The following is a 24,333-nucleotide window of genomic DNA, read 5'->3' as shown; positions in this document are numbered from 1 at the left end:
GATAATTTTTTATTTCTAAAATATCATTTCTCCAATCTCAAACATTGAAATGTGCTTTGAAGTAATCCACCAAATGGAATATTCTCATTTTAAAGTTGAGATGAAGAATGGGAAGCCAAGTGTGAGGAGAGAAAAAATCTTTATAAAAAAAGTTCAGACCATAGTCCACCGGATGGGCTTTCACCTCCAATTCACTGCTTCTGCTATTCTCGATAGCTTAACAGGATTTTTATCTAAATGACGTAAAAAAAAAAAAAGAATGGGTTTGAAAAGTATTTGTCAAATATTTTTTTGTTGGGAAAACAACACCCCTATTTGATAATGAATATTAAGTTGTGATAGATTGCTGATACTTATTACTTTTAAGTGAAATATGATATAAATTATATGTTACTATTATTAGTTTTAAATACTATAAAGCATAAAGTGGAGATCGTAATTCAAACACACAATCCTTCAATATAATTTAGATTTCATGAATGGTCTTTCTTTTTTATAAGTGGATATGTACTCCTCATAGGTTATAAACCTTCAAATGCATATATTTCACTTTTCAAGAAAATTATAATTCACGGTGTTTTAATCTCCCTCTTTACCTCATTTTTAAATTTACAAACGAAATTTTACAATCACTTTAGTTTGGAGATTTTGCTTACCGGTTAAAATAATTAACATAAATTATTCACTTATATGTAAAAATTGGTGATTAAAATAAAAGAATTTTTTTTAATGGTATTGAGAATTTCAATGGCAATGAAACCAATAAGTTGAGGAAGAAGGAGAAGTAGATAGTGAGATCTTATTTAATAGAATTAAGGATTTAAACATTGAAATGTAAAATTATAAAGATTAATATATTAATTATATTAAATTTTAAGGATTTTAAGTGTAAATTATTTATAATATTTAAAAAAATAGAGAAAAACAAATAAACATATTATTAAAGTTAAATCGAAATTAATGATATCATATTATGGCTAAATTGGTGAAAAGCTAAAATTTTCAATCACGGGCCACCTACATTTCAATTTCATCATTACGAATGGCTAAACCAAACGGTCCCCTGAAATTTTCAATTTGATGTTTTAAGCTACATGAATATGATTGTGGGCCCCTTTGTATAAACTTTAAGGCTTTCGAACGAAGTTTTTTTTCCGTTATTAGAAAGTATTACAAATAGATCCCAGAAATTATGTATGCAGGGGATCGCAACTCGTACGTTCCGACAACACTTGATACGACGTCGTTAAGGTCTACTTGCAGCATACTAGACTAAGCGTTTGAAATCCCAACCAGTTGCAGCAGGAGCAAGCAGCAGCAACATGGTGGGCGGTGGCTGTACCCTCTAACTAGATCTCTGGCTTTATCAGACTCTCAAGTGTCGCCATTTATCACTTAGCTTGAAGATTTTAGATTTACCCCACCAACCTTGTAAACCTATTTTACTATTCCGAAGCTCCGTTCGATTTGGCTACAGTATTGCCTTTTTCCCCTTTCTTTATTTCTTTCTGTATACGTTTCTGATGCTTTCTGCTTCCAAGTTCACAAATGATCTCTATTATTTGCTTTATCTGCTACAGATATGGAAATTGAAAATTAAAGAAACTAATCCAGGAGGATCCGAGTAGTGTATGTATATCTTATTCTATTTATGTTTGTAAAATCTGCGAATATAGTAATTAATGTTAGCTTTGGTTTGTGGTAGTCAGATAAGCTGTTCCCTGAAAAGCTTAAAGCTTGTTGGTATTTTTCGTTATTTCGAGAACATTTAAATGCAGACATAGCATGTAAAGTTGATGAAGATACATTAACTGGCAAATTTGAGAAAGATGGTGCTTTCATGGCCAAACGAGAGCTTTTTATATTATTGTATACCCTTACTTCTGTAATCTGTTTCTCAATTACCAGATGATTCATTATGTTAGGCTTACTTGAGTAGGTTTTTGTTTCCATGGATATCAGGCTGGTTTGTTCTAGCAAGAGTAGAAGATTATCACAGAATAAGTACAAATGGAATTCAACAATTCAAGGACCCTGATACAATATTACATATGTTCATTCTTTATAAAGCTGCTAGGTGAAAGATTCTGATTGTTTGGCACTGTGTAAGAATGAAAATTTTGAAGATACCTTTAGCTTTGCCCCGGATGAAGAAATGGTCCGGTGGCATGATGATCGTAGCTCTTGCTGTAATCTTGGTTTTCAGTTATAGCCTACTGAAAACCCAGCGATCCCAGCCACAGAAAAAACAGACAGCTTATGATTTTTTCAGAAATCATCCCATTAATGATTCTCATGTGAAGGACACTTCTTACGCTAGATCTCCTCAAGTGGAAGTAGATAAAGTAGCAAAATCATCAAAAAAAATACATTTTGTAAATGTTGAAGGACTTAATGATCTGTATGCCCCAAACAATTTTTCTAAGGAAGAGTCAAAGGCCTTGCTGGTGTGGAGTCAGATGCGATTGCTTTTGTCCAGATCTGATGCTTTGCCTGAAACAGCTAAAGGGATTAAAGAGGCTTCAATAGCATGGAAGGATTTATTATCCATGATTGAGGAAGACAAAGCTACAAAGTCCAGTATCATCGATAAAACAGAAAATAAAAACTGTCCTTACTCTGTAAATGCCATTAATATAATGGCATCAAGCAATGGACCCACTTTTGATATACCTTGTGGTCTTGTTGAAGATTCCTCCATTACCATAGTTGGCATCCCTAATGAGCACAATGGAAGCTTTCAACTTGAACTTGAAGGCTCCCAGCTTTTGGGAGAGCAAAACCCTCCTATTATCTTGCATTACAGAGTAAGCTTACCTGGAGACAATATAACGGAAGAGCCTTTTATTGTTCAGAATACATGGACTAATGAACATGGTTGGGGCAAAGAGGAAAAATGTCCTGCTCATGGATCTAACATCCCAAAGCCAAAAGGTATAAATCATTGTGATTCTGTTATGCACTTTAATGCACTGAAAATAGACCAGTCAGGCGATGTATCCAGCATTCTAGCATAAATTTGCTTCTTTGTTTGCAGTGGTGATTGTTACTGTATATTCAACACCAATTCAGTTCATGCACGTATTAAGTTATTTGTAAGTGAAACTAGAGAGATAGAGAGAGAGGAGGAGTAGGAGTAGGAGAAAGGCTAATGACTCTTCTTTAAGAATATTTAATTGGAAAATTTGCTCATGATTATGTCAAAATGTGAAAAACGAAAAGTGTGCTTTTCCATTATCCTTTTCTCTTCTTTCTCTTAATATTTCATGACAAGTTCATTGCTGCAATGATGTCCTTATTGTAGTCACTATTGTCGTTTGGATTTTCATTATTTGAAGAAGACTCATCAAATGAACTAGCAGATGATAGCATAATCTTGCTAGAAGCACAATATTGTCTTTTCCTTGTTAATAGAGTTGCATTACTTTATGCCTTATTTATAACACTAATCCATCTTGCAACATATCTTTATGCTTATTTTCTTCTTTTGATTTTGTGCCTTGATAAATTCAAAGATTCTTAAAAAATCAGCCATCTGACCTAGTGGCTAACATTACAGTTGATGGACTTGTTCTTTGCAATGAACAAATTGTCAGAAGCACAGTGGAAGAGACTCTAAACGCGAGTCTTCCTAGTAGAGACATATTAGCTAATGTTTCCCAAGGAAGTGCTCATGCAAGTGCTAATTTCCCATTCTCTGAGGCCAATCCTTTCACTGCTACATTATGGGTTGGTTCAGAGGGATTCCATATGACTGTGAATGGAAGGCATGAAACGTCTTTTGCATATAGGGAGGTAAGGTATGAATTTATCAACTGCTGCAAATTGGAATAAGTTGGTTAAAAATTGAAGGCTATGCCATTTTTATAAGAGTAAACACATCCACCCTTGGTGGACTTTGTAAAATTGCAGAAACTTGAACCATGGGCAGTGAGTGGAGTCAAAGTAGACGGTGGTTTGGATATCTTATCTGTCTTAGCCAAAGGGTTGCCTGTTTCTGAAGATCATGATTTAGTAATTGATGCTGAGCTCCTCAGAGCTCCAGTAACAAAAAAGAAGAGACTGGCACTGTTGGTTGGGGTTTTTTCCACTGGAAATAATTTTGAGCGGCGTATGGCACTGAGAAGGTCTTGGATGCAGTATGAGGCTGTACATTCCGGGGATGTAGCTGTCCGATTTTTCATTGGCCTTGTAAGTGATGAGTTGTCAATTAAGACATATCTAGGTAGTCTTCCACATTGTATATGTGCTAATTAATAGCTTACTTAGAAGTAAATATATAATTTTGTCAGTGAATCTTTCATAAGACTGCTGATCTTGGAAAGCCTGTGCAGAGTAACTGAAAAGTGATTGAAACTTCTTCCACCTGTTTGTAATATTCAGTGCAACTTGGCTCTGCTTTGGTGAAACTTGAATTCAAACAACTATGTACCAAGTTTACGATATGTGATTTACATTCATAGAATCATGAAATAATCAAGGAAAATAAAGTAATTCATGGCTAGATGGTACATATTGGACTTCAATAGGTGCTTTGCATTTTTGCTGCTTCCCATTTTATCATTTGGACGATCTCAAAGTTTTCTGGTAAATAATTGGGTATTTTTCATTCGTGCAGCACAAGAACAGGCAAGTCAACTTTGAGCTGTGGAAAGAAGCCCAAGCATATGGAGATGTGCAATTAATGCCTTTTGTTGACTATTATAGCCTGATTAGTTTGAAAACAATTGCAATATGTATTATGGGGGTATAGACAATTGGCTCTAGTAATATATTCAAACCATTTATTTGTTTTTCCAAACTCATAAAATTTAACTTTTAATAATATTTTTTTATTCGATATGCAGACCAAAATTCTCCCTGCTAAATATATCATGAAAACGGATGATGATGCTTTTGTTAGGATTGATGAAGTTCTTACTAGTCTCAAGGGAAAGGCATCTGATGGCCTGCTGTATGGTCTTATGTCGTTTGATTCTTCACCACATAGGGAAAAGGACAGCAAATGGTATATCAGCAATGAGGTAACCATGGTCCCATATACATAAACAAAGTCGCTTATTAATGATTTTTTTTTTCTCTTTTGCTACATTACTTCTTCCTCTTTACTGCTGGCATTTACTCCTATAAGAATTCTTTTGTGCAGGAGTGGCCACATTCTTCTTATCCACCATGGGCACATGGCCCAGGATATATCGTCTCCCGAAATATAGCAAAGTTCATTGCTCAGGGCCACCAAGAAAGAGACTTCAAGGTAAATATCTCTTGCTTACTAGGAAAAAGTCATAATACGTTTGATGCTACTGTGTTTGTATTGTTCAAAGCATGTCTTCTCATCTTGATGAGGCGGTTGGACCATAGCATTGGAAGAGAGATAAGAAACGGAGAAAAAGAAAAGTTGGAACTCTGAAGAATATTTAAGCTCCATTTTGGATTATGGTTGGGTAACAATTACATCTCCATGGGCTCCCCCTTTTTTTAACAATTGTTTCTGGCCGGAAGTCAAGCTCGATATTTCACAGTCCTTAATACGACTCTAATACCCAAACTCATTGGCTCAAACAGGCTATTTTATGTGCTGCAAACTCCATTCTGCCACACTTTTGATATTGTTAATGGCTGCTCGTCTCTCACCTCTCTCAAGGGACGTGATGCAATTTTCCCTTTTAAGAAATAATAAAATGAGCTCTGAAGAGAATCGGACAAAATTAACCTTGCTGTTTCTCTTATGTCTTGCTATGCTTTTTGCAGTTATTTAAACTAGAAGATGTTGCAATGGGAATATGGATTGAAGAGTTGAAGAAGAGAGGTCAAGAAGTGCATTACGTAAGTGATGAGAGGTTTCACAATGCTGGATGTGAATCAAATTATATTCTTGCTCATTACCAAAGCCCAAGATTGGTATTATGTCTTTGGGAGAAGTTGCAGAAAGAACACCAGCCTAATTGCTGCGAGTAATCACATGTATCTGACTAAACATTCAAGAGTGATTTTCTTCTTACTCCAAGCTAAATTAAGTTGTATATACAATGTTAGATATTAACCATTGATCATTGTGGAACCTATATGGAATCCATCATGATTAATAGTTATAATAAAATCATTGTATGTAGGATGGATGTATGGTAAAATTTCTCGCTTATATTAGGGTCACAACCTTTTGGGATTGGCTCTAGTGTGTGGGCTCTTTTGTTATTTGTTTGTTTGATTGTCACTAATCACACTCATGTGATGAGCGGAGAGGGAAGGCCATGTGAGTTCTTTTCTATGCTTTAAATTGAATGTGACTTTTCTACATCAAGAGTAGTCTTATTCCAAAGTATCTTTGTTACTTGGCCAGTGAATAGTTGTTCTTCAGTTCTAACATTAGTTTGGTGTAATATTTTCAACAAGTTTATAGAAGGTTTTTCTAAAAAATTGATCTTTTTCATATTTCAATTGCGAAGTTAGACTTGATGGTAGTTTCATTTGACATTAAATTTTGATTTAAGAGGGTGTTGGATTTGATGTAAGTTGATTAAGTCATCAATACATTAGCTTGTCATTTGGTCTATAAATTCAAAATAAATAAAAAAAAACATCATCTTAATATTTTTAAAAATATCAAGGCTGTCCTCATTTAAATAGCTTGAAGACTTAACCATGTATTTTTTAGTTATTTTAATATATCAATGTACTTTTAAATATCTTTTAACTAAATATTTAAATTTTAAATTGATTTAAAAATTAAGAGTATATTTTGAGTTAAAAGTAAGGACTTGAAATAAATTCCCTCTAAACTAAAATTTCACTGAATTCAAACTAGATCAGAATTTTTTTTTTTTTTTTTTTTTCATTTTCTTGAACTAGATTGGATGATATTAGTTTGATTCATAAAAAACAAAATCAATTGTTGGAACCGAATCTGATTAAAATAATTTTATGCTTATCTAAATTGGATTTGAATTAGCATTTCCTTTATAAGATAATTTCTTTTAAACAAAATAAATATTTGACCTATTGAAATCTCATTAAAGAATTGACAATTTTTTATATTTTATTTCATTTGTGATTTTAATCAAGACACGTATAAGATAAAACGTGAACCAAAAAGCTATGGTACCTGCCACTACTTTCTCAAAATAAATAAATAAAAAGTATATATATAAAAACAAACCCAAATGAAAACTATCCCTTTTTTTAATTCAAGTGAGACATGAATGCCTAGCATTATGAAGAGGAGGTACAATAAGAAATATACTCCCATTTTTTGCAAAAAGTCTCAGTTAGATTCAAAATAAGTTATTTTTCATAAAATATATTTATGGAAAAGGTTATTTTTTAAAAAATATAATATAATTTATTTCATTGACATATTAAATTTTTGAGAAATAAAATGATATAAATATTTATTAATTCTATATGATATATTATATAATAGGTCCAATAATCGATATATACTATTTGATGAATTAAATAATAAAATATTATCATAATTTCAATTAAAATATTTATATAAAATACTCATAAATCATAAATAAAAATAAAATAAATAATTTAACTAAAATAAAATTGCAAAAAAATAAAAATAAAATGAAATTTTAAAATAAAAAAAATTATGTTTTATAGTCTATAATATTAATGAAGAGGTGAGATGGATGTTTGGAGAAAAAAAAAAATTTTGTATGCTTGAATAGATAATTGTGAAATATTTACAAGATTTCTACTGGTCTGGAAGCACCGTCACCACCAACCAACCACACGCAAAACTCCATATTCTAGTGCTTTCTTCCAAAGGAAAAATATCCACCTACTGTTTAGCTCTGAATTTGCCATCTCATACTTTTTCAATTTTACCGTCTTTACCTAAAACTAATAAACTAATTCCATTTCAAATCACATCATCATTTTTTAACTTTTTTTTTTATTATTTTAATCTTTAATCAATATCACGTTTATTTCAATAACATTATGCGATTAATATTTGAAAACATTATTTTATTAATTATAATTATTTAACGCTTAAATACGCATTCATAAAATAAGTAGATAATTTTTTAAACAAAAAATAAATAAATACATAATAATTATTATATTAAACTTTACAGTTATTAAATTATAAATCAAAATCACCATGATTTATAAACATTAACGTTGTATAGAATAAATTATTATAATAGATAAAACTATTGCGATTTTTAAATTACTAATGGTGGATGCGAAGAAAATAATTATTTTGTAATAAACAATGTATTTGAATATTAATTTGTTTTTATTAAAAATAAAAAAAGTCAAATTTAGATATTTGATTGTACATTGCATTATTATGTACGTACGTGCAAAAAATGGTGAAATAAGCAGATGGCCAATGCCCGGTTGCGGTGACTGACTTGTCTGGCAATCTGGTCAGTTAGGATTGGAAGAAAAAAATAATAATAATAATAAAAAGAAATTGGGCAATAAAAGTTGATATGATTAACATTAGCCGTAAACAATGAAGTATTCACATTTAGGAATTTACGACACGTCGGGAATAATTAAGTCCACGCACGCAACCTTTGGTGTGACTAAGCATCTCACTAATAAAAGAATTTAGAGATTGGCTAATTCTTTTGCCCTTAATCAAACTGACCCATTTAATCAATTCAACTAAACCATAATTAAAGAATAGCAATTTAAAGTTCAACGACCATAAAAAATAAATTACATCCGGAAATTTAAAAATTTTCCTTCATAAAACTAATAATAGCTAGTATTTTTAATTTAATAGTATTAAGGTTTCTTTTTCTTTGGACATTTAAAGAATACCCAAAATAAAAAAATAAAATATTTCATTCATAATGATCTGATTCAAAATAATGGTGATTGTAAGATAGGCAAAGACGTAAGCACGTGAATTAGTGGATAATAAAGGATATTAATCAAATATGATTAAACTAATAATTACATTCTTCCAATAGAAGGAAAGGAAAGGGATCACGGCTTAATCACTCGCCTTTTTCCTGTAATAGTGGTAAATGACTCATACCACCGCGTGCACACCACAGCCATTGCTGCAAACATTCTCATAAATTAACTCTAAAACTTTTCAATTTAAAATTAATTACTAAACTACAATATCATTGACATATTTTAACATATATCTTCATTTGCCCTTTCTCAAAATTTGATAAATGAATTTAAATAAGAATATGCATATGTCATAAAAATATATATTTTAAAGGCATAAATAATAAATTGTTTTTTTTTTAAATAAAATTAAGCATTTTTATTTTGTTGGTTTTATTATTTATTTAAAAATGAAAATGATTTTATTAACTTTGATTCATGCTTACACTTAGCCCGTCTATAAAACGATATACATTTTGATTATATAATTTTAAATATTAAGAATAAATTTATCATTTATTATGATTTCAAAATAAAGTATATAAAACATTCAAATTATAACTTTTTTTTTCAAAGGTGTAACTGTAGAGGCTAAACTATATTAAAAAAAGAGTGATTAACATCTAAAAAGTAAAAATTAGGTTACGTATTTAAAAAATGTAAACAAGTATAGGGATGTTTTTGTAATTTATCCTTCAAATAACCCAGTCGGATAGATTCAATCTGAGCTATATAAAACACCTACTATTGCCCTAACAATTGACACAGAGACCGGAGGGGAGAGGAAGCGAGAGAGCGAGAGCGAGACGAGAGCGAAAGCAACAGAGTCACTATTTGAAACCCTAAATTGATTCGTAAGGAGTTACTCAATTTTGTATGAGAAAAAAGAGGGAGAGCAATTCCATTTTCCTCGACTTTGAAGCGTGACTTATTCTCGATTTATATCTTTCAAGCCCTAGGAAGAGTCAGAAGAGGAAGACCCTTTTAAGCGACGACGTTTTGAAGATGATAATGAGCAAAAAAATGGTGGCGGAAGCTGAGATTATCTGTCAACAGAGCATTCCTCCGGTTATTGAGGTGCAGTATCACCTCCATAACTTGAACGTCGATCCGGTCGATGTGACCGCTCCTTCGACTCCCATTTTCGAGACAATCTCCACTGATATCTCGCGATTTGAATCGGTGCGTTTCTATTTTTGTTCATAAATCTTGCTCGAATTCTTCAGTTTTATCTGTTTATTTTCTGTTTATTTTGTTTTATGGTAATTTGCTGATTCTTGTGTAGCGATTGCTCAATCATTACTGGGCTTGATTATTTTACTTTGTATTTGGGTATATTTTTAACGCCTTATAGATTTAGGGTTGATAAGTGTTTGTGCAGAATTTTGATTTTTCATGGGTTCCTTGCTGAGATGCTGTCTTTTACCGTTTGGTTAGATGGGTTTCTCGTCTTGTCCACAGATTATCCTTTGTCCATTTATTGGAGAGCTTAGCTTCCCTTTATTGAACAAGAAAAGACCGATTGCATAGGATTTTCTTCGAGATATTAGAACTTTTTTTTTACGTGGCTATTCAATACGAGTTGTACGTCTTTGATCTATGTGTAGTGAATCATGTTATGTGTATTGATTCTTACATGGAAGAATTGACTTGTTGCATGTGGTTTTATGTTAATTTTGGATCAATTGTGTTGATGGGGATAATCAAATCGAAGCTACTCTTTCAATATAGCGTTTTGTTAACAACTGCAGTGTCTCTTTCCTTGATCTATAAGATGTTTGTATGCTAGCTCATTAAATTAGTGGTTTTGCATATTAATTATTAGATAAGCCATAAAGAAGCTAAGAAGAAGGATTAAAAAGCTGAAAGAGTGAAAAAGAAGGGAGCTGTAGTTAAGTAATTGAATCAAATGCTGTTGGTGAAATAACCGGGTATGGTACTTAGTGTTAGATTAACTTTGATTATAGTATTGTTACCATATCTTACATGTTTTGTCTGTCATTTTAATTATTTCTTCTTGTTATGTTGAAATTTTTGGTATTTTTTTTTATCTCTCTTTATACTTGGGTACACATCAGAACGTAGTCTAACCACTTCCTGTCCGGCATTATAGGTTGTGAGTTGCACAGAGACGATGAAAGAAGCAGCTATCAATTCTTCTGCTGTTAAGTCTTTTCCAAGCATTCGCTCTGGTAGCTATGCTGACATTGGAACAAGGCCTTCTATGGATGATGCACACATTCGGATTGATGATCTATCTGCTCGTCTGGGTTCTTTCTTCAAGTGGCCAAGTGCTTTTTATGCAGTGTTTGATGGTCATGGTGGGCCTGATGCTGCTGCTTATATAAAGAGAAATGCTATGAGGTTGTTTTTCGAAGATGCCAGGTTGCCACAAACTTCTGATATTAATGATGTGTTCATAGAAGCATTGGTGGATTCCCATAGGAAGGCATTTTTACAGGCAGATATTGCCTTGGCTGAAGAAAGCAGTGTTAGCAATTCTTGTGGAACAACAGCACTGACTGCCCTTGTTCTTGGAAGGCATCTACTGGTTGCAAATGCCGGTGACTGCCGGGCAGTTTTATGCAGGAAAGGGGTAGCTGTTGATATGTCACAAGATCACAGGCCTTCTTATTTGCCAGAACGCAAGCGTGTTGAGAAGTTGGGTGGCTACATTGAAGATGAATATCTTAATGGTTATCTCTCAGTTACCAGATCCCTTGGAGACTGGGATTTGAAACTTCCGCTAGGGGCTTCATCGCCTCTGATTGCTGAGCCAGATGTTCAACAGCTTGTGTTAACAGAGGATGATGAATTCTTGATCATTGGTTGTGATGGCATATGGGATGTTATATCCAGCCAGGATGCTGTCAGCTTTGTACGGCGTGGACTTAGGCGGCATGATGATCCTGAGTTGTGTGCCAGAGAACTAGTTACAGAAGCATCACGCCTCCATTCAACTGATAATCTCACTGTGGTTATCATCTGCTTCTCTTCACCTAGTGCTGTCGAGTCATGTCCCCCTCGGAGGAGGAGATTGAGGTGCTGCAGTCTTTCTGAGGAGGCTCGAAATAGATTGAGAAGCTTGTTGGAAGGCAATTGAATATGCAGACAAATTATTTTGTATTATTTGCTGATATTAATGAGAAAGGAATTTTTATCTGTTTGTGGCTGTTTCAGATAGCTTAGAAAAAGCAGCCAGCAGTTTTGTAGAGGTAGAAGAGGATACTGGGATAGCGGTAGTGTCGAGTAAAGTGTATGTTTCTGGATAGGTAACTTTAATGACGAACCGGATTATTTTGCCATAGCATTGATATTGTTGGGTTCATTGCGATGCGTGTGTCTGCTTATTTTATTTATTTTCTGTCCAGGGGATTTAAGCAATGTCAGTGGCACTGTGGCGGAAGAGTTTTGTGTTTTTTGTTTTCCTCTTTTTAACTAATGTGGGTTGGGTTAGTTGGAGTCGCACAAGGGCCTCATTACCTTAGCTACAAGCCCATCTGGCCAGCACAAAGCCACCACGACCACGAGATGCGAGAAAGGGTGAAGGTAGGATATCTGAGGCCACCGTTTTCTGGAGTTTACACCTTGTAGTTCTACATTATCAACGAACTTCCAGATTATTGACTGGGTGGTGTTATTCCATGCTACGTGTTCTTCACGCCATCTCAATTCGACCAATTAAATTGCGCTTCATTTTTTGGCCTGGGCTGGGCGAAACCGAAGGTTCGATTCATTTGAAGAAATAAATAAAAATGGAGGAAAGAAGCCATTGAAAAAACAATATATTATTTGCAATAGCAGCATACCCTATTTGAGAATAATTGTTCGTTATTGACTATTTTGATAAAATCCCAGTTTCTATGAATTAGGTGGAAGGTTTGAGGGACAACTATGAAAAAGCTATATATTACTTAAATTTTTATCTCATCATTAGAAAATTGTTATATCAGTAATATAGGATCAGCTGCAAATCAACCACTAAGCTTTATTATTCTCTAAAATAAATTTTAAAATATTTATATAAAATTTTAAAATTGGTTGAAAAGTGATTTAAATATTATTTTTAGGAATGAAATTATAGAGAATTATTTGAGCTAATGTAACATAATTACATACATATAGGTGTATGTGAGATGATAATTTTATAGGAATTGCAAGATAAGCAAGTATATGATTTTTTTTCCCCCACCGTTATCCCTACTATTTACCATCAAATTACCAGTCAAACTGTGCCAGACCATCGAATGGTTCTGATTGCATCTTGTTTTCGCTTTAATCATGCTTGTAACATACGCATGAATACACCGAACTATTTTGTTCTGAAGGTATCCCCTCGGAATAAATAGAAAGCGAGCTCAAACCGATAATTGGCAAAGACTATACACAATTAAAAATGGCGATGGCTACCTTCGCGAGAAGAAAGGCATACCTTCTCGCTAGAAATTTCTCCAATTCCAGCCCTGATGCTCTCAGGTACTCCTTCTCGCTCACCAGCTTCTCCCGTGGCTTCGCCGCATCGGGATCTGAGGAGAACGACGTTGTCGTCATCGGCGGCGGTCCCGGCGGCTACGTTGCAGCTATCAAGGCCGCTCAGCTTGGACTCAAAACCACTTGCATCGAGAAACGTGGAACTCTCGGTGGCACCTGCCTTAACGTTGGATGCATTCCTTCTAAGGTAGTCGTTACGTCTCTGGCGTTTTACTTTTTCTGTGTCCGATTTATTTTACCTCGTTTGTATTTTATTTCTTGATTTGTATGTATAGGATTGTTTGATTTTCTTGGCTGATTGTTGAGCTTAGTTTTGGATCTGGTAGTTTAATTCGATTACCATTTCTTCTTTTCTCTTTGCAGGATTTAGTTTTTGCTTAGTGTCGTTACTGGGAAAGTTCGTTTGATTTCAATTGGCCCCTACTTTTAATTTGAGAAATCTCGTTTCTCTAGCTGTTGAAATTGGGTTTCTCTGGTCTCATCCATATGTTCTTTCTTTTTTGTGTTGGTTTAACTAGAGGGTGTTTGGCTTAGTCTATGAAAATTAACTTATACCAAGTGTTTACAAGTTAAACTTATAAGCGTATTTGGTTAAAATTTTTATAAGTGGGTGATATATTTGATAATAAGTAGTTTACAAGCATATTTATTATTAAAATTATTAAAATTGATATTGAATAAGATACGTGGGGAAGTTTTAAAGTTAAATGAGTTAATATAGTAACTTGCATGAAAAACCCAACTTAATTTTTTTCTTTTTTTAACTTAGCTCATAAAATGTTAACTCAGTGGCGAAGCTAGGATTTTTGTTGAAGGTGCAGCAAAAACAAAAAAATAAATTCTATCAAAATTATTTGTCCTTTTATATTCTTTTAGTTATATTTTATTTCTTTTATTTATCTATTTCAATTTAGAGCATTATTATTACTTCTAGAGACTAATGCAAAACTTTTCTACTTTTTCTTTTTTATTCGGATTACACCGCTTGTTTCCAAAATTTGAGATGGTCAATTGCCCACTATATGTTTGTTCTGGCTTCGCCACTAGCAATTAACTTATTTTTAGCGCTAATTGGTGGTGGATTGGAACCTGCATTTTGAGAGGACGCTTGTTAGCTGAATATCTTCATTTCATTCTTTGAAAGTATTTAATTGGTGAAAGGGAAAAACTTGTGGCTTTTCTTGTAATCTTGCGCTAATCCATCTACTGTGTGAATATGCAGCTATTTGTATAGGACTCGTATGCTGTCTTCTGAAGTTCTGATTAATTTATATAAAAGCATGGGGGAAGTGGCTGTTTTATTTACTTTAACAATATATTTAAAATGTGCCACATTTGAAAAATTTTCCAACTTTTCTTATGTTCAGGCACTTCTCCACTCATCCCATATGTTCCATGAAGCCCAGCATTCATTTGCCAACCATGGTGTGAAGTTTTCTTCTGTTGAAATTGATTTACCAGCCATGATGGCCCAAAAAGACAAAGCTGTAGCTAACCTTACACGAGGTATTGAAGGTTTGTTCAAGAAGAACAAAGTGAGCTATGTGAAAGGGTATGGCAAATTCATCTCCCCCTCTGAGGTGTCTGTTGACACCCTTGAAGGTGGGAACACTATTGTGAAAGGCAAGAATATCATAATTGCGACTGGTTCTGATGTCAAATCTCTACCTGGGATCACAATTGACGAAAAGAAAATCGTATCATCTACTGGTGCTTTGGCTTTGTCAGAAATTCCTAAGAAACTTGTGGTCGTTGGGGCAGGCTACATTGGTCTTGAGATGGGCTCAGTGTGGGGCCGGCTTGGTTCAGAAGTCACAGTTGTTGAGTTTGCTCCAGATATTGTCCCAAGCATGGATGGGGAAATTCGCAAGCAATTCCAGCGTTCGCTTGAGAAGCAAAAAATGAAATTCATGCTCAAAACTAAGGTGGTAGGAGTTGATACTTCTGGAGATGGTGTGAAGTTGACACTTGAGCCAGCATCTGGTGGTGACCAGACAATACTTGAAGCTGATGTGGTACTTGTCTCTGCTGGTAGAACTCCATTCACTGCTGGGCTTGGGCTGGACAAGATAGGTGTGGAAACAGATAAGGTGGGACGAATTCCAGTCAATGAAAGGTTTGCAACAAATGTACCAGGTGTTTACGCAATTGGGGATGTAATTCCAGGGCCAATGTTAGCCCACAAGGCAGAGGAGGATGGAGTTGCTTGTGTGGAGTTTATAGCTGGCAAGCAGGGCCATGTAGATTATGACAAGGTACCTGGAGTTGTCTATACGAACCCCGAGGTCGCTTCTGTGGGTAAGACTGAGGAGCAGGTTAAGGCACTTGGTATTGAATACCGTGTTGGAAAGTTTCCTTTCATGGCAAATAGCCGTGCCAAGGCAATTGATAATGCTGAAGGTATCGTCAAGATTTTGGCCGAGAAGGAGACGGATAAAATATTGGGAGTCCATATCATGGCGCCTAATGCAGGTGAGCTCATTCATGAGGCAGCTGTGGCCCTTACATATGATGCTGCAAGCGAGGATTTAGCACGCGTTTGCCATGCACATCCAACTATGAGTGAGGCAGTGAAGGAAGCTGCCATGGCCACTCATGACAAGCCCATTCACATATAAAAGATTGAAGAGTACTTGTTTTCATTCGTCTCAAGGATTTTGCAATGGTTGAGCAAAGACTTGACTAATTGACCTTTTTCTTATTTGTTTGCCGTTGTAGCTGATGAAATTCTTGAATAAAAATTTGCTGTTGTCCATTTCCTTGCAGAAAAATTTCATGTGTTAACATGGTTGGGATAATGCATCAGGACATAAAATGTAGATTGATCTAATGGGCTATTATAAAATCCTTAGTAGCTGGTATGTGCGCGGTAGGTGTTCAATTTGGTGTTTATCTATATCAATGCAAGAAGGGATGCATTTTTCTCTTCGTTTTTTCCATATATTCTTATTTTGAATTATGTCATGATACTTGAATTATTTGTTGCAGTATGGACCCTATATGCAATGCCCTCCCATTTGGAGTGGGGCTGTTGTCTTCATGCTAGTCTTTTTAACTGTCGCTATTATTAAATTATTCTTAAATTGATAAATATTTTTTTTAATACATATATAAAATTATATTTGGAAGTTGATCAATAAATTATCATTTTGGAAAGAAAAGTGATATGATATGAGATGATGGAGAATGAAAACATATTTATCATTATTGAGAGATTGCATGTTTTTGAATAAATGTTTTAAAATGATAAAATTTACTTGAGATTTTATTGTGTGAATAATTAATAAATAAAATAGACGAAGTTTTTAAATTTGGCCATTTTAAAATCGACTCCAGAGCGACTAAGTCGAACCGGATAGCCCGTTTTTACAGCACTAACCTCACTCAACAGGGACAAAGGACAGGATAGCGGCACTAAATCAGCACAAGAAAGAGCCTTCTGCCTCAAGAGAAAACTCTCTCTACTATAGCAAAGGGAGGCTTCACATGAAAAAGTTCGGCGAGTCTTAATTGAGTAATTCATGAGGAAGGAAGTACTGATCTGTTAGCAGCATAGGTAGTGTCTACAGAGAAGCGAATTTCCATGCGGACCACCTATACGGAATTGTTTCCAATGGTACTCATAGGCTTCGAGATCCTCCTACGGAATTGCTTTTCTGGTTGGAGCATGATTGGTTCGTTCGTGTTAAGAGTTTTTGGGTCCTCTGTGTGTTTTTGTTTCTGTGTTAGTTGAAACCATCCACAATCTAAAAGTTCCTTTTGCACATTTTTCCCATTCACAGGTAACCTACAGTGCCTTAAGAATAATGTTGCAGGCTTTTTACTTTTTAGTCTGAGATTATGAGCCGCCTTCTCACTGAACACTTGATTTATAGTCACATTGAATGTCCACAAACAATAACTTGGGATAACTCCAACATGCATTATATGTTGAAAAGGAAAAACCAGAAGATTATGTTTTTCCATAATCGCGTGTCCACTGTTTCTATTGGCTCCAGAAATAACATGCAAAACCATCTGATGAAAAATTGTAGAAGTGCATAATCTTTTGGTTGACGCTACTCTCTTCCTTCAAAGTTATCACAATACATCACAGGACTTTGGCAGCATAACCAATTCATTACAGCTCCTCAACAAATAGTCCACTATGAGGAGGAAGCCCTTCACTACATTGTAAGAAAAAACCAGGTCAATCCCCTGATATCCATGAGCTCATGATAGCTGAGCAAGCTGGAAATTATGAACTTAGAGATCATCCTCTCGCATATCTGTCCTCCTCCTGGCCTGAAGAGCTAGCCGAGCATCTCTTTCTCTCTCAAATTCTCGGTAATCAGTTCGTTGCAAGAACGACACCTTGTCCAGATACTGGTTTGAGCTTTTCTTATAAGCATCTAACTCCTCTTCTAGTCCCTTATTCTCTTCCTTAAATTCTCCCCAATCCTTTTTCGTCTTGTCAAGCACGCTGAGCTTAGGTTTCTTCTTAATTTGCTCTAGAACAGCGTCCACTGCAGAAGGTGGAGGAGCTCTGGCCTTTTCAGCAGCCTCCTTCGACTCTGCATCAACAAACTTCTTAACTTCAATTTGCTGACCAGCAAAATCTCGAACCTCTGTGATCTGCAAAAGGAAATAACAGAAAAAAACGTTGGCACCAAAATTAAGAAGTTCACAGACCATCAAGATACAATAGAATTTCCATTTGATTTTGCATATGAAGCCAAAGTTCCCAAACACATTATCGCAGGGGTGCATCTTAGTTGATTCAGGTTTAAATAAAAGATAACAGAACTGCAAGTAAGACAAGAGAGGCAACTCAAACTGAAAGTGTAGGTCATTTTTTTACAGATTCATATCTCACAATACAGGGGAAAATACCATCTTCATATTGATAAAAACAACCACTAATCTTTAGCCAGGGCCATAATACAACGAGCTAAGTACAACAAAGAAGGTCAATAAACAGGAAGGAAGAGTTTGTACATACCTCGACTTTACCCCTACCTGATGCAGCGGCTGCAGCATCCTTAACTGCTGAGAGAGCAGCAGCAGCAAGTTTCCTGGCCTCATCACTAGTAGCATTTTGCAAAACATCAGATCCCTTTTGTGATGCATATGGTCCAGAGCTTTCTGATTTCTTTGTTGCCAGACCCAGATAAGCCATCCAATTCTATGAAATAAGAGCATGCTATCAAATTGATAGTAAAGAACACGGCTGGACATCTTTCACTACATACTAAGAAAAGCAAACAGTACTCACATCAGACTTATTTTGTGAAGTACTATCTGAAGACTGGCTAGAAAACATATTATTAGACACTCCCTTATTCATTTGGTCTGACCTAGCAGCAACCTCGTCCTCTTTGCCGGTATCATCCTGCAAACCACTTGCTCCATTCTGCCGGTTATCTTGTCCAGAGCATCCTGCCTTCTTTGGCGCGAGGCCCAGATATTTCATCCAATTCTAGCACATAAGAGAAAACATAAATCAATAACACTTCATACAGCTCTCATCCAAATAACTCACTAAAAAAAGGTGAAAGAGAGAATCCTTACATCATTGAATTTCTTTGAATTAGCATTCATGGTTGAACTAATACTTTTACTTAAAACGGGTTTGACAGGCTTTTTACCTAACCCTTTATTCATTTGCTCCCACATTGCTTGCACCCGTGCTTCCATGTCTAGCAAGACAAGCACAATCCAGCGCACATGTCTCATTTAGAGCAGCTAATGATGAAACATGCCAATAATTGAACACAAACCAATATATATTCCTGAGTTCTTACCACATTCTGCTGGTTTTGGCTCTGAACACAAAACTGAATCAACTTTCTGTGAAGACTCAGTTTGAGAATCCATCCTTTACATTTATCTTCCCTGAAAAACACCACAAGATTCCAACTACTTCAATACCAAATATAACTCAACCGGAGAGAATTATAAAGTCCCATTTTCAAAAAACTCCCCACATTTTACTTCTCAAAAATTAAGATAACGAACACAAGGACCAACTTGGCCAATGTGAAGTCTAGTGCTTTCTCCTCTTACATAGGTACTTGATAACCAGTCCCCCTTAAATGATTTTAATTTTAAGTTTAACTTTTCAGCCTGGTGCCAAAAAATAAAAAATAAATAGAACTCCATATAGTATGACTATTAGAGAAAATTTTCCAAATAATCCAAACTACTTAGAGGAAAACAATGAAGAATAAAGAAGGAAGCAATAAAATTCATACAAAAACCTAAATATAATGCGTTCCAAGTACAGAACGAGCAAACACAGAAAACCCTAATAAACATGATTATCCAGAGAGATACATGCATAAATACCTATGGACTAGGAAAACAATGAAGAATAAAGAAGGAAGCAATAAAATTCATACAAAAACCTAAATATAATGCGTTCCAAGTACAGAACGAGCAAACACAGAAAACCCTAATAAACATGATTATCCAGAGAGATACATGCATAAATACCTATGGACTAGGAATTGCAGATGATGATGATCTATTTCACCTCAGGCAGAATTCTTAGTCTTCTTCTTCTTACTGGGCAATTGAGGGAGGTATCTGGACTCAGAGCTCCCTCCTTTTTCTCATCGTTTTTCCTTTATGGGCGGATCTATTTATCAAGCAGAATTAGTTTTGATTGTCCAGTCCTGATTTTACCACTTCAGCATCCATAGGAGGATGTGGGCCTACCACCAATCTAAACGGTGTCGTTGGTCTTCTGTCTTTTTTCCGTTTCAAACAAAAGTTTGAAAAATTATCCAGAAGGAGCTTACGTGATACCATTAATAAATTACAGTAATATATTCACATAAAAGTAGTGTTTTTTTTAAAGTTACTATTATTTATTCTATTTATTTTATTTTTATTAACTTATTATATTCAGAGATATAAACAGTTAAAATTCTCGTGAAAATTAAATTTTTAAAACTCAAATTCGATTTATATTCTCGATATTCAAATCATTCTGAATTCGATTAAAAATTAATTCGAATTCATTTTAAATTCGATTATTATTAATATTTTTTATTAATAATTTTTTATTTAAAAAATTTATTTTTTTAAAAAATATTTAAATTTTAATTTTTAAATAAAAAAATATAAATATTTATAAATATTATTATAAAATATATTTTTATATTAAATTAATTATTTATATAAATATATTTAGATAATAGATATTTATACATAAAATTTGAATTTGATCTGAATCCATAACAGATATTATTTTTTAAATTTAAATTTATTTTAAATCTGATTATAACTACCCATATCTGTATTATTAGAGTTCAATCTGATCTGATATTTGAAAATAATAATCCATTGTGATCCCTAATTATATCATAAAAATAATTTTATATGGTACACCAGTTTATTAAATAATTTTTTATAAGAAATGAAATAGTATTTGAATAGATGGAATGGAAATTTTATTAAGTAAAGAAAATAAGGTAATATAAAGATGAGTAGTTTATTTTAATTTATTAATTTGATGAGTTAAAAAAAGTTTTAAAAATCTCAAAAAAACAAAATTTTTAGATAAGTTTAAAGTTTTTATTTTGTAAATAATAAAAAATATAGAATAAAATATTTTGTGAACGTTTCGTAAGACCAACATGAATTCAATAAAAATAAAACTTAATGGTACTGGACATATAGATTGCAAGATTTTCTCTTTTTTACCATAAATAGTCTTGAATTTTTTCATTAAATAGGAATTAAACTAAGCTGTTAAAGTGGGAATTTCATGTGAAGATTTCTGGTTTGTTGCTCCTTATTCCCTGAGTAGAACTTGTTGTTTTAATCTATGGCAACAAAAATAAATTACATAAAGGAAAAGAAAAGATAACATATTCATTAATTGATGAATTCAAACTAAGCAAAAATATTAATAATAACTAAATACAAACAGGAGCTTCAATAGCATCCATTTATTGAAGTTTTTGAAGAAAGAGAGATTACTCTTGTTATTCGATATGGTTAATTTCGAATGAAAATTTTTTTAGAGATGAACAGTATTGGATTGGTAGTTGATAGTAAGGACTTGGTGAAGAGCAGGAGCAAGCTGATTGGAAAATTCAATATGAGCAGGATGAGCTACGTATTCTGCAATCCCTTGTGTAGTTTCGAAGGTAGATTCAAACGCATGCGTATAACCTTGTGTCAGATTCTCAATGCCTGCATCTATACCCCTGTGGATGCCATTCATTTCAAAATTAATGGCAGAGAAAATTTAAATAATTAATATATTAATTTCAGAATTACCAACGGAAAGACTTCATGGGTGGAATCAGATTGACGAGATTGGCGTATCCCTTTATGAGTTGCTCAATCTCTTCAGCTGAAACTTCTTCTTTGAACTTCACTAGAACAATGTGCTTGGCGACTCCTTTTGCTTCTGCCATTGATCTCTGTGTTAATAATTCAGCAACTGCTAATTCTTAGCTTTTGCGATGATGTCTTCATTGGGCTGTTTAACCAACTATTTATAGAGGCTCTTAACGGCTAAAGTTGTCAAATTTATCAACTGGCTTTCAGATTTTGATTTTTTCTGATACTCTAGAAGTTTCAGATGCCATGGATGTTGAATTATAATAGGATTGGTATTATTATAAGCATATTAGACAAAGTCTAATTAATTATGGCCCGGTTGGGATTTGAATGAAGACTATTAACTTACCGGGAGCTAGCCTAATAAAAAATTGGTCCATTTTGGCAGCTAGACGTTGCCGATTACTTGGGAGGTCTTGCGATTACCATTCATAGTCTGCTATTCCATGCAAAAAATAAAAAATAATATGAGTTGCTTGAAAAGATGAAAATTGGCCCTTCTACCTTAACCAACAAGGCAATATAATACTTTGAAAAATAAAATAATATGCTTTCAACTATATGCATAAATATAACACTTAGTCGTGCTTGATTCTTGGAGTATTTTGTAGGTGCCAAGGCATGCAAGCTTGCAATTACCATTTATTAACACAACACACCATTACATTAATTATTATATCCCTTACATTAATTCTCTCTCTCTCTCTCTCTCTATATATATATATATAGAGTTCACATATCTATAATTAGAATTAATACATATTTTTAAGCAGCAGATGGAGCAGTTCTCTGCTGATCAACCATTTCTTCTTCAGTCAAAGAAGCAATCATGGAGCCAAGTTTTCCATGATGAGTTGCAGCCACAGCATTCTTGCAGGGCAATGCCTCATCTTCGTATATATCCCACCACTTCTTCACCAGCAGCTTTATGTCCTCTCTCTCCATGTTCACTTCTTTCCCTGTGTACCTCCATGGCTTTCCACCCTACAAGAGATCACATATATTTGTAATTAGAAAAAAAAAAATGTTCAATCTCATCTAAGTTTAATCACTTCAGTTTCTCTGATCTCATCCCTTACATCTGCACAATAATGGACAACCTTCACTTTGTCCAACTCCACATTTTCAGGATGGCGCCATAGCATAGCCAAAATAAGGTTGTACTCTGGAGGGATTGGCTTGTACACATCCTTGAAGAACATGTTCAGAAAGTCCTTGAATTCATGCACATACAATTAAAACCCCAATTCATCACCGATTATCAAAGGAAAATTAAAAAAATAAAAGGATATTTGGGTGTTAAATTGGATTTGGAGAAAAAAGGGAACCTGCTCAGCAAAAGAAGTTGTGGGGGTGACTTTGAGGGTCTCCAAGAGATCAGAGTAGGTCTTAAGATTAGGCTCAAACACGAACATTCCGGCATTGAAGTAAGGAGGAGGTGGAGAGCCCATCTCCTTGGGCCATTGAATTCTTTCAGGACACTGTTGGCAGTAACCAATCTTGTACTGTGGAGAGAATCTCCAATTCCTCTCGCAGAAACAATCCATAACACCGTACAAATACCCATTTGCTGAATCGAATAGGTGATCAATATTCTCAAACACTTGTATATCACCATCCAAGTATATCATCTTTTCATACTCCACAAACTGCAACAATAAGAACACTCCTTAAGCTGATATAGTTATATAAACAAGAAACATTTATCAGATAATTATTATTTTTACCTCCCAAATACGAAGCTTTGAGTAGTTAATCACATAATAAGCCATGGCAAACTGGGTCTGGTTCTCCGGCGGGTAGACCGGCTCAATTTCACGGACAATACAGCCGTGAGATTCAAGAATTTGGCGGTGCTCCTCCGGGACGTCAGGTAGAACAGCAACCACAAGAGGGTATGCAGATTCTGCCTTCCTTAAACCCTTAGCTAAACCGACCACACCCTTCACGTAATCCCCATTGCCAGCCAAGAACGTCACATATGCTCTGGATTTGGAGTCCATGGGAGATTCCTCCATGGTTGCGTTAGGAGACATCTTTAAAGATTAAGAGTAAGAAGGTAAATTAAGATTGAAGAAGAGAGAGAGAATAATGGAAGGAGAAAGATCTAAGGAAACTGATGGCATGAGATGATAGTGTAGGGGTGCATCTATTTATAAGCATGCATGGTGAAAGTGGTAAGCGACATTAGAGAAAATAAGTAATTCTTACATTATTATTCCGCCAACAAATTAATATTTCAATTTAAATTAATTATGAAACTTTTTAAAAGAAATTTTTACTGTGTAAAATATTAAAAACAGTAATCTGGCGAGCAAAGGGGGAGATATGATAGTATAGTTTCGTAGTTACACTAATGAAAATTTTCTTTTACAGAATTTATCAATGCGTAATGAAAAGGAGTTTATGAGAAAAATTGTTATGTATGGTGATTATATTTTTTTAAGCAATAAGTTTTTCTTTTAATAAATTATTATAAATATTAAGTATTGTGAATTTCCAATGACTATTTCTATATTGGGTTGGAGCTATTTAGTTTTGAATATCCAATTTGAGTAAAAATCCTACTAATGAAACCTGGAGGATATTCTCTGTAATAATTTTAATTTTAGCAATTTCAGATACTAGAGAATAAAC

General features: G+C 34.2%; 6 protein-coding genes across 15 annotated transcripts; 3 read left to right on the top strand and 3 right to left on the bottom strand.

Annotated features, from left to right (window-relative positions):
• Positions 1 to 1,181: 1,181 nt before the first annotated feature.
• LOC110611728 (hydroxyproline O-galactosyltransferase GALT3) lies at positions 1,182 to 6,293 on the top strand. Of its 9 annotated transcripts, none has more exons than XR_006350267.1 (9): positions 1,182 to 1,476; positions 1,581 to 2,934; positions 3,560 to 3,795; positions 3,913 to 4,191; positions 4,619 to 4,747; positions 4,848 to 5,024; positions 5,147 to 5,254; positions 5,325 to 5,444; positions 5,566 to 6,173. XR_006350267.1 is itself a non-coding variant. In XM_043955226.1 (9 exons), the coding sequence occupies exons 3-9, from the start codon at positions 2,112 to 2,114 to the stop codon at positions 5,956 to 5,958; spliced, it is 1,959 nt and encodes a 652-aa protein (XP_043811161.1). In that variant the 5' UTR covers positions 1,183 to 1,476; positions 1,581 to 1,629; positions 2,071 to 2,111; the 3' UTR covers positions 5,959 to 6,293. The 9 variants fall into 9 exon arrangements, 8 of the variants coding, with proteins under 8 accessions (XP_043811162.1, XP_043811161.1, XP_021607839.1 ...); XM_043955226.1 differs by lacking the exon at positions 5,325 to 5,444 and having other exon boundaries at positions 1,183 to 1,476; positions 1,581 to 1,629; positions 2,071 to 2,934; positions 5,752 to 6,293; XM_021752147.2 differs by lacking the exon at positions 5,325 to 5,444 and having other exon boundaries at positions 1,183 to 1,476; positions 1,581 to 1,629; positions 1,963 to 2,934; positions 5,752 to 6,293.
• Positions 6,294 to 9,622: 3,329 nt separating this feature from the next.
• LOC110612252 (probable protein phosphatase 2C 13) lies at positions 9,623 to 12,196 on the top strand. The gene is made up of 2 exons (XM_021752983.2): positions 9,623 to 10,050; positions 10,982 to 12,196. The coding sequence occupies exons 1-2, from the start codon at positions 9,874 to 9,876 to the stop codon at positions 11,969 to 11,971; spliced, it is 1,167 nt and encodes a 388-aa protein (XP_021608675.1). The 5' UTR covers positions 9,623 to 9,873; the 3' UTR covers positions 11,972 to 12,196.
• A 962-nt stretch (positions 12,197 to 13,158) lies between these two features.
• On the top strand, positions 13,159 to 16,298 carry LOC110612238 (dihydrolipoyl dehydrogenase 1, mitochondrial). The gene is made up of 2 exons (XM_021752967.2): positions 13,159 to 13,546; positions 14,727 to 16,298. Exons 1-2 carry the CDS (start codon positions 13,265 to 13,267, stop codon positions 15,975 to 15,977), a joined length of 1,533 nt encoding a protein of 510 aa, XP_021608659.1. The 5' UTR covers positions 13,159 to 13,264; the 3' UTR covers positions 15,978 to 16,298.
• A 963-nt stretch (positions 16,299 to 17,261) lies between these two features.
• Positions 17,262 to 20,016, bottom strand: LOC110612240 (craniofacial development protein 1). Of its 2 annotated transcripts, none has more exons than XM_021752970.2 (6): positions 19,874 to 20,016; positions 19,143 to 19,233; positions 18,910 to 19,037; positions 18,614 to 18,817; positions 18,341 to 18,523; positions 17,262 to 17,973 (listed from the first exon to the last, which is right to left on the bottom strand). In XM_021752970.2, the coding sequence occupies exons 2-6, from the start codon at positions 19,213 to 19,215 to the stop codon at positions 17,605 to 17,607; spliced, it is 957 nt and encodes a 318-aa protein (XP_021608662.1). In that variant the 5' UTR covers positions 19,216 to 19,233; positions 19,874 to 20,016; the 3' UTR covers positions 17,262 to 17,604. The 2 variants fall into 2 exon arrangements, with proteins under 2 accessions (XP_021608662.1, XP_021608661.1); XM_021752969.2 differs by having other exon boundaries at positions 19,834 to 19,997.
• A 1,106-nt stretch (positions 20,017 to 21,122) lies between these two features.
• Positions 21,123 to 22,177, bottom strand: LOC110612241 (stress-response A/B barrel domain-containing protein HS1). The gene is made up of 2 exons (XM_021752971.2): positions 21,631 to 22,177; positions 21,123 to 21,557 (listed from the first exon to the last, which is right to left on the bottom strand). Exons 1-2 carry the CDS (start codon positions 21,768 to 21,770, stop codon positions 21,368 to 21,370), a joined length of 330 nt encoding a protein of 109 aa, XP_021608663.1. The 5' UTR covers positions 21,771 to 22,177; the 3' UTR covers positions 21,123 to 21,367.
• A 122-nt stretch (positions 22,178 to 22,299) lies between these two features.
• On the bottom strand, positions 22,300 to 23,833 carry LOC110612239 (galactinol synthase 1). Its single transcript, XM_021752968.2, has 4 exons — positions 23,424 to 23,833; positions 23,025 to 23,345; positions 22,776 to 22,910; positions 22,300 to 22,680 (listed from the first exon to the last, which is right to left on the bottom strand). The coding sequence occupies exons 1-4, from the start codon at positions 23,730 to 23,732 to the stop codon at positions 22,462 to 22,464; spliced, it is 984 nt and encodes a 327-aa protein (XP_021608660.1). The 5' UTR covers positions 23,733 to 23,833; the 3' UTR covers positions 22,300 to 22,461.
• Positions 23,834 to 24,333: the final 500 nt, after the last annotated feature.

Source organism: Manihot esculenta, chromosome 3 (assembly GCF_001659605.2).
Source record: "Manihot esculenta cultivar AM560-2 chromosome 3, M.esculenta_v8, whole genome shotgun sequence".
In the NCBI taxonomy this organism is placed as follows: domain Eukaryota; kingdom Viridiplantae; phylum Streptophyta; class Magnoliopsida; order Malpighiales; family Euphorbiaceae; genus Manihot; species Manihot esculenta.
This window is presented reverse-complemented; position numbering and strand designations above follow the sequence as displayed.